At 50.7% G+C, this 9816-nt stretch overlaps 1 protein-coding gene across 1 annotated transcript; it reads left to right on the forward strand.

Moving 5' to 3' along the window:
- Positions 1-2282: 2282 nt before the first annotated feature.
- Positions 2283-8813, forward strand: KLHL38 (kelch-like family member 38). Its single transcript, XM_004679990.1, has 3 exons — positions 2283-3635; positions 7657-7762; positions 8530-8813. The coding sequence occupies exons 1-3, from the start codon at positions 2283-2285 to the stop codon at positions 8811-8813; spliced, it is 1743 nt and encodes a 580-aa protein (XP_004680047.1).
- The last annotated feature ends 1003 nt before the right edge of the window (positions 8814-9816 follow it).

The following is a 9816-nucleotide window of genomic DNA, read 5'->3' on the forward strand; positions in this document are numbered from 1 at the left end:
CTGGCTCAGCTTTCTGGTCCTAGTTCTGGCCTCTAGACCCTGGCCTCAGTGACATGTCGGAGTAGACTGGCCTCAGTGACATGTCAGAGTAGACTGGCCTCAGTGACATGTCGGAGTAGACTGGCCTCAGTGACATGTCGGAGTAGACTCTTGGGCCTGATACACTCGATGACCCACAACAACGAGTGCAAGAAAGACATGCCTCCTGATCGGTGGCACCCTAAAGGCTAGGCCTGCCCAGCCTTCCCGTGGGGGAGCAGACCCCAGCGAGGATCTGCAAGTTGTCTGATGGCACTAGAATCAAACTAGCAGTGGGAGAAGGGAAGCGGCAGGAGACAGTCTCACGCCTGTTAGAGTCTTTGTGTGTCCTGCAGACATACGGGGCCTAGCAGGGGCAGCAGCTTCTGACGTGCCTTCCTGGAGTGATGCCACTGGTGACAGGGTGTACTGGCGGCACAGGGCCAATCAGCACGGGAGGTAGATGAGACTTGAGGAGAGAAAGCCAGGCTTCCAAGCCCCTTGTGGCTAGACCTCCGTGGAGGCAGGTGCAGGACAGAACTGGGGTCCCTCTTACTCATCCTTGTAGCTGTACAGCCCCTCCACCAGGGTTTGGATTCTGACGTTTGAAGGCTTCCTCCTGCTCTCATTATCATAATTGTTCCCTTCCCCCTCCTCCCACCCTCTTCTCCCTTTTCCCTGTGCCCCTCTCTGGAACACCCAAGAACATTATGCCTCGCCGTCTACTTCCAACTCAAACCTCCCTGATAGTAGAAAATGGAAAAGGAAAACAAACTAAACTATGAAAACACGAACTGAAGAATAATCAGCACATGCCTGTGAGAAGCAGGCATGTCCCTGCTGGGAACTGCAAGGGCGGCCAGCCAGCTAGAAGAGTCCAGGCCTTGCCCCTTAGAACAGAACCCCCGTGGTGAGGAGCCCGACCAAAGGTTTGGTCTTTCCCCAGTCTGGCAGTTCCGGGGCGCTCTACAAATATGAAAAACAACAAAGATTCCTTCACCTTTGCAGAAGCCTGCAGGAGGAGACCACAGCCCTCCCCAATGACTGCCCAGATTTTCGCTGGGTCTTGAGAGCCACCCCACGGTACCACGCTCCCGCACGCACATTCTGGCCTTCCTTGTGACCATCGGCCACCTTCAGCATGCCAGGAACTATCTGCAGGTCACAGCGGCCTGTTTACAGACATCTAGAATTCCCAGGCACTTTCAGGACAAGAGACTCGGGATGCTTCCAAGGGGCAGCAACATCTCTCTAAGAGAAGCCATTCCCCAGATCTATTTATGTCAATGTAAACACTTGCCAGGGCAACAAGCCGTGTGCGCATGTGCCAGACCTGCTGGCCCTGGAGAGTCACATGTCATAACAGTGGAAAGTACATACGCAACTATTCTTAGCCCTGGAATGTATACACTGTCTCCCTGCCCAGCAGTTCTTTCACAAAGCTCTAGAAAACTGTGAAAGTGCCTTCAGCATAAACAAATCCAGAACTCTCCCAGGACCAATCTTTTGCCAACTGAAGGAAAGGACTGGGTTTATGGTTTCACTCAGAGCTAGAGGTGAAAACTCTCTGGGGGACCAGCCGGACAGGCATCGGGGGATGTCACGGCAGCAAAACAAGGTAACTACCCCTAATGTTTCATTCTTCTGCAGGGACACTGCCGGTGTGTTCCAGTTAGCCGTGTCCAGAGTACTTTTTGGTCTCTGCTTTCTATTTATCCCAAATTCAAAACAAAACCCAAAAGGCTCCATGAAGTCATGTTAAAAAAGAAACCATTGCAACGGTCCTTTTTCATCCCTTCTCTCTGTCTAGCTCCCAGAGGGTCACGCCCCCAGAACAACATCCTTGGGGAATGACTAACACCCAGAAAGATGCTTAGATGAGTTTCTGAATTACAGAGAAGCCGAGAATCTGGAGATAAGCTCCCAGACTAGGGTTCGTTAATGCATGGACTATGTTCTTGATTCAGACTATGCCAGCCCATGATTATCAATTAATTCCAGCAACTGTGGCTTTTCTTTTTTTGCTTATTTCTCAGTCGATGTGAAGATGCTATTCGCATGCTCCCTTTGAGAGCAATCAAAGCCAACGTGAGGTGTCAGCTTTGCTACCTGGGACACAGGTGGTCTCCCGTCTCTACCTTCACTAAGCCATATTCTTGGTGACACCCACTAGCCCCTTGGTGAGTGGACACTGAGACTTCAGACGTGGGGCCGCCATAGCTGAGCTCAGGGTTCCCTCTAGCAGGCCTCCCCCTCTACACAGGATGGACCAGCACACACCAGACGGGCTACTCTTCAAAGACCATGACTTCTCTTGTGACTTGCTGAAGCAGCTCAATGATTTCAGACAAAATGGAGTCCTGACTGACGTGCGCCTCTGTGTGGGAGCCTGGGAGGTCCCCTGCCACCGAAATGTGCTGGCCTCCAGCAGCCCCTACTTCAGGGCCATGTTCTGCAGCAACTTCCGGGAGAGCAGAGAGGCCAAAGTCCACCTGAAAGGCATCGACTCTGAGACCCTGGACCAAATGGTCCTGTATGTGTACACTGGGGAGGTGCATATCACAGCCCAGAACGTCCTGCCCCTGATGGAGGCAGCCTCCATGTTCCAGTACCCCAAGCTGTTTGAGGCCTGCTCCTCATACCTCCAGGGACAACTGGCCCCCAGCAACTGCCTGGGCATGATCCGACTCTCTGAAATCTTAAGCTGTGAGACCCTCAAGAAGAAAGCCAGGCAGGTGGCCCTGACATATTTTCCAGAGGTGGCTGCATCAGCCGACCTGAAGGAGCTCTGTGCCTTGGAGCTGAGGGACTACCTTGGAGATGACGGGCTGTGTGGGGAGGAGGAGAAGGTGTTTGAGGCCCTCATGGTGTGGGTCAAGCATGACCTCCAGACCCGGAGACGATACATGCAGGAACTGTTCAAGCAGGTCCGCCTTCAGTACATCCACCCGGCCTTCTTCCACCACTTCATCGCCAATGATGTCCTCCTCCAGTCCTCACCTTCGTGCCAGACCATCCTGGAGACAGCCAAGAGGCAGATGTTTTCCTTGTATGGCACCACCAGTGCCCCAGACCTCCACTCTCCGTTGCACGCCCCACCAAGGAATTCTTACCAAGACTTCCTCATCCTCTTAGGTGGCAGGAAGGACAACCAGCAGACCACCAGGGATGTTCTGATCTACAGTGGACAGACCGGGCAATGGCAACGCCTCACCAAACTCCCCATCCGGTTGTACAAGGCCACAGCTGTCGCCCTGCACCGCAGCATCTATGTGCTGGGGGGCATGGATGTGGGCACTGGGAAGAACACAGCAAGCCACAGCGTCTATGTCTTCTCCCTGAAGCTCAACCAGTGGAGCTTGGTGCAGCCCATGCTGGCAGCCCGCTACTCCCACAGAAGCATTGCCCATAAGAACTTCATCTTCTCCATCGGAGGCATTGGAGAAGGGCAGGAGGTCATGGGCTCCATGGAGCGGTACGACAGTGTCCGCGACATCTGGGAGAGAATGGCCAGCATGCCGGTGGGGGTCCTCCACCCTGCTGTGGCCGTGAAAGACCAAAGACTCTACCTCTTTGGGGGAGAGGACATCATGCAGAATCCCGTACGCCTTATTCAGGTAAAGACCTGGCCTTCCCCAGCATGTGACTGTACGAGTATGTGCATCACATACACACATGTGCAGATATACGTCCTCATTGCATATGTGCCGTGCACACATATGTGCGTATATAAACATAGCTATGTGGGTGCACATGAGCCCGGGTGCTATGCATACAAGCATACGGTGTAGTGTGCGTGTGCATACTTACACATACACACATGTACAGATGCAAATATGCCTATAGAGATATACACAGTCTACAATACATGCACACGATATACACATTTGTGTGTGTGTGTGCTAAATGCACACATATGTACATCCATACACAAATGCATTTGTATACATGGGTGCAGACGTCTATAAAAACATTCATACATGCACATACTTCTGCCTACATCACTAAGGCCTTAAAAGAGGATTGTCCAACATTGGTCCACAGTCTGTTACCAAAGCCCTTGGAATCCAACTTCAAAGCTACTGGATCGAATCTCTTCATATGGGGTCCTGACATTACAGTTCACAAAGTCCCCCAGACATTCTAAGGCACAGCCTAGTTGGGGATCCCCTGTCTTAAAAGATAAGTAGAGGTTAATTTTACTAAGAAGCTCGCTGATAAATGTAATTAATAAAAACCAAAATATCAGAGTATGAAGAGTTTTCCAACATTACTCGAGTGCTAATCTCCATAGTTTACCCAATAATAGGAAAGTTGGACAACAAGCCTATCTGTAGGATAAACTAGGAAACCCCTGCGGTTTGCTTTGTTGCACTGGTAAGCTCCCTCACCCTCTTTGCAAGTTCCCTCAAGCAGTTTACAAAGCAATTGCACTTCAGATAATGAAGAGAAGGGTGTTTGGATGGGGGGGAGGCTTGGGGGGGCACAAAAACCTGCATACAGGGAGTCAGGGAACTTTGGAGGGAGCTAGGTGAAGCTGACTGGAAGCTGACTTGAGCAGAGAGGCAGGAGAAGAGCAGGCAGGTGAGGATGAAGATTAAAGAGGAGAGAGAACCCTAGGGTGGACAGAAGGGTCTGATGTGGACAGAGAAGGGCAACGATGGGTGGAAGCTTCTCCGAGGCCGCAAATCTCCCACCTGAGTCTGCGGCCCCAGGCTTCAGTGAGGAAGGAGTAGTGTTCCTGGTTAGGGTACCAGTGGTGCAAAGGGGCCCAGAAAGCGGCCCAGCCCATAGCTAGGAGGAACTAAAAACATGAAAGAGCAAGTACTTGCAACATGGAGCAAGACGGGGGAGTGTGAGGGAGCACATGAAGGGGGCTCAGGGTGGGGATAGGGGCTGGTCCCCACATAATCACCATCAGTCCCTTTTCAAGCTACCCTGAGCAACTCACCCGCCCCACCGCCACCACCCCCTTGCTGCCCCTGAGCCCCTCCTGGAGAAATTCTGGAACATGCTTGTGAGATGGATGTTTCTGGAAATGAGACTGATCTGGCAGGGCTTTTGAGAACTTACAAAGAAACTGGCTTAACAGTAGAGGATGTTATTAAAAGATTTTTCAGGATGGATGAAGCATTCAAGTGAGCGTTTTTAGGAGTTCCATCCAGACACCTTGTGGAGAAGGGATCAAAGAAGGCCTTTATGAAGGAAGATGGAGGCAGGTGGGTGGCGGTAGTGGGGGCTAGTTGGTGTTGGTGGCCACGGAGAAAGGGATGAACTCAGATGTAATTGTTCTCTGGTGTTTTTCTTCTTGCTTTCACTTCCCAGCCCTCCTGGCCTATTAGACAGGTTCTGAGTCTGCTCCAAATCCCACTCACTTACCTGAGCCCATAAAGACGTGTTCAGCTCCCTCCACGCTCTGGCCACACAGAGCAGATGTCAGGAAGCACTTCCATGAAAAGCTAGCGCCCCTCCCTCTTTTTAAACTAATTTTCAAAATAAAACTAACAAATGTGCAGATGATTTCACAGTACAAAGTTGTTAGCAACATCTTAAGAATAAATACAAAGCTCAAAACAGCTTGTTAGCTAGCCTATCAAGAAATGCAGCCTATCAAGTACAATCCAACAAGACCCTGGCAAGACCAAAAAACACATCAATACTATCATGTGAGTGAGGCTTTTCCACTCCAGTGAAAAAGGGGAGAAGTACTCACTTGGAAACTTTTCCTGCCCACCTAGCATTAGCTTCAAAATGGGGGTTTTACTCCCTCAGATAGTTTACTAGGAACACTCAGGGTCCCTGGAAAGGGGTAGGTTGGATTTTCAGACCTAGGCTCAGAGTTTCTTCATCTTCCTGCATGTGTTGTTTCGAGAACCGTGCTGCAGTCAGAATGCGGGCTAAGGCGGGTCTGTCATAGTCTACCTGTTTTTGAAAGGCACTGAGTAAGGATTCACCATCACAGAGAATCATTTCCTCCACTGGCCAAGGGCCAGGATCCTTCGTTATCCTTGCTTCAGTCTCTCTGCGGGGGAGGGTGGCGGGGGAGTTCTGGGGATGTGGAGTGAATGTTGAATCTGGCTTTGAAACAATAGCCAAAGCCTAAAGAAACCAGCTACTCACACAGAGAAATGTCATTGTTTTTCCTCCAAGGATCCCACTTTCCCCAGATTATCACCTGGGTCCTTCCACAAAGCTTGACAGCCAGGTGAGTGTCCCGTCTCCAGAACTTGGCCCCCTCTATGCTTCAGGGTTAGAGGACTAAGCCCTCATGAGGTCTCCAGCCTCAAAGTCTCCAGCAAGAAAAAAACCACACATCCATGGTCCCAGCAGAGCTTTATGGGCTTAGGCAAATGAGTGGGATTTGGAGCAGACTCAGAATCTGTCTAGAAGGCCAGGAAAGAGTAAAAAATATGGGCTGGCGAAATGAGTCCAGCGTGCATGGTTAAGAGCATGACTCTGAGCTCAGTCAGCTCAGTTCCTCTACTCACTCCAGTTGTGTGACTTTGGGCACATCCCTTAACTTCTCTGAGCCTCGTTGATCCAATCTGAAAAATGAGAGGAAATAATAGTCCCTATTTATGGGCTGGCTATAATGATCAAATTTGACTAAATGATCAAAATTAATGCTGGCAAGTATAATTTAGATAGAATTGGAGTTTCCAGTAAAGAATGCTACTCTGCTTTCTCTGCCAGCAAATGTTTTTGTCCCTTCTCATCTTGTGGGAGATCCATCCTATGGCTCTTGAGCTAACTTTTTTCCAGTAATAACCTAATTTATATTTGCTATGCCGAGTTTCAGCTGAGGAGGTGACCGTGTCTGGGCATTACGACTTCTATTCTGAGCCTGCAAAGGACCTTTACTTCTTCCTTCTTTTTCTCAAGCTTCTTTTTTTCTAGGATTCTAAGGACTTTCAAACTTACCCTATTCAAACGCCATCCTCACTTAGCCCCCCAAATTTGTTCTTGGCTTAGGGATTCTTCCAGATGCATTGAAACATTCAGAATTTTAAACATGACCCACAAATAGAAATGATGGAAAAATCATAGGTTTTACATGCGGCTCCATTTCTCATGACAAATCAGGAAACATACTCCCAAGCATAACTTCTTGGTCCTTCTATGGAAACAGCTACTGATCTCATGAGGTCACAAAAACATTGGTTTCTTTTCTTTTTTTTTTTTAAGATTTACTTATTATGCATGCAGAACTGGGGTACTGGCCAGAGGTGCAGGGGCAGTGAGAAGATTCACTAGAGACAGAGCTGGGAGCAGAACAGGACAACTGATGAAGTATACTGCTGAGGGGAGCAGTGGGCGGGACAGGAAAGGTCTGTCATGCCATGTGGGTCACCCCTCTGTCTGGAGGTTGAACTTGTGAACTCGTGCTGAAGCAGCTGCGGCCAGTTTCACAGGGCTACGCTTTAACCAGTTGTGCCACCGGGGAGAATCCAGAAATATAGCTTTCTAGTAAATCTTTTCTTTCTATCATTTAATTTTGTTTATCGATAGTAATATCTACATTTTTACAACTGGTAAAAAAAAAAATCACTCCTATTTTGCCCTCTCAACCACTCCTTCTACCTTTTGGGAAAATGCATCACTTTAAAAGGGGGTGCCATGACGATACTTCTCTGCCAGGTTTACCACATTTCCAGAAACACGTGGTTCAAAATGGAGACGAGAATGATCAAGAACGTTTGTGCGCCTGCAGTGGTGCTCGGGGAGCGGATTGTCATCGTGGGAGGTGAGTTGGAACAGGGATCGCTGGCTGGACACAAACTTGGCATCTCTCATGGAAAAAGGGTCACTCGTAGTCAGATGTTGTTCCAGGAGACAGGCTTTTTAAAAGCACACCCAGCCATCCCCAGGAGTGTGGATGACTTGACAATTTCTTTTCTCATCCAGAAGTTTCTCCAGGCCTTTATCTGTTCATCAAGAATGAATTAATACCTATCTCACAGACTGTGATAATAAAATGTGCTCCTTATCCAAAGCAATTAGCCCCATCCCAAGCACACAGCAAATACCCAAAAACTGTCTGCTGTTACTCAGATTGTTAGCGAGTAGTAGGTCATTTCTCTGTCACAGCTGTAAAGTGTCATGTTTAAGGGGGCTGCTTTGGAGATCAGGTAGATATGGGTTCCAACCCTGCTGTGACGCTAACTGACTGCATGCCCCAGGTCTCTCCTGCCTCACTTGGGTCATCTGTAGAATGGAGATTCTGAAGGGACCCATGGGGTCTGGCTGCTGCCAGGAGCCAGGTCCGAGCCACCCCTTCCTTGTGTTGACAGATGAAAAAGCCGGTGGGGCTGAGAAAGCCGCTGGAAGCTTTGCGACAAGGGCCCGCAAGGGACCGTGACCTGGGTTCAGGATGCAGCGCCCAGAATCAGACAGACCAGAGTTAGGGTCCTCACCATCACTCTGCCATAGCCTAGGCCCAGGGCGCCCCGACTGCAGCCCTCCAGGGCCCTGTGAGTGCTCTGACCTCGCTGCCATGCCCTTGCTTCACAGGCTACACCCGGCGGATTCTTGCTTATGACCCTCAGTCCAACAAGTTCGCCAAGTGCGCAGACATGAAAGACCGGAGGATGCACCACGGGGCCGCGGTCATGGGCAACAAGCTGTATGTGACTGGCGGCCGGCGGCTGACGACCAGCTGCACCATCGAGGACTCGGCCGCCTTTGACTGCTACGACCCCCAGACGGACACCTGGACCTCCCAGGGGCAGCTGCCCCACCAGCTCTTCGACCACGCCTGCCTCAGTCTCCAGTGCATACCCTACACTGGCCCCTGAGGGCCACGGAACCACCCTCTCAGTCAAGGAACTGCTGGAAATGACAGAAACCCAACTCAAGGGGCTCAACCAGGAAAGGATGCGGGGAGTCTGAGTCCCTGAGCCTGGCGGCCAGGGCCGGAGAAACAGACCTGCGATTGGCAGAACAATAGAACAGTGTGTGTGTGTGTGTGTGTGTGTGTGTGTGTGTGTGTGTGTGTGTGTGTCCCTCCTCTGTCTCCCTCACTCCCTCCATCCCTATGTATGTCTCCTCAGGCTTCTCTTTCTCTGTTTTCCTCTCTCCCCACCTCTCCCTCCCCCACCTCCACTCCTTCCTTCCTCACTCCCTCTCCTCCTCCATCGCCTCCCTTCTCTCCTCCCCTCTCCTCTTCTCACCGCCCCCTTCCCATCCCCCCTCTACCTGCTCTCTCCTTCTCTACCTCATCTCTATTAGGTTTCGTGCTACAAAAGAGCTTCTTTATCCGCAATGTGAGGACAAAGACAACCGGCAAACCCAGACTCACGTTCTCCAGCTTTGTACCTGCAGGAGAGAGCGCTACCATGCCCCTCTGTTAACCTAAGTAGCGGTGCTGACTGGCCCATTTGAATGTCAGGCCTACTCCTGGGTCAGCCACTGTCTCTAGCTACTGGCCAGTACTGGATCGTGCCCCTACGGGCAGAGGGGGGTTGGCTACGGTCATTAATGGGATAGAAGCATCACCGGAAGGATGAAATCCTGGGCTGACAAGAGCCACGCCTGCCTGAACACCAGGGGAATCCAGAATGCAAACAAACGGGTCCCCGAAGCACCTGGTCATGGTCACGGGGACAAGGTGAGGCACCGGGTGGGACCGCGCGCTAGCTCGCTATGTCCGCGGATGGCGAGCACGGAAACTCCAGAAATGCATGAGCATTTCGTATCTCGTGTGTGCAAAACTGTCTGCACGGCCAGAATAAAGCTTGTTTCCGGTGCCAAGTATTGTTTTTCTCCAGCCTCTGGGGAGCTATAACCCTGCAGAATTAA

This window comes from Condylura cristata, unplaced genomic scaffold, assembly GCF_000260355.1.
Source record: "Condylura cristata isolate star-nosed mole 26May11 unplaced genomic scaffold, ConCri1.0 scaffold00009, whole genome shotgun sequence".
NCBI classification, from domain to species: Eukaryota; Metazoa; Chordata; class Mammalia; order Eulipotyphla; family Talpidae; genus Condylura; species Condylura cristata.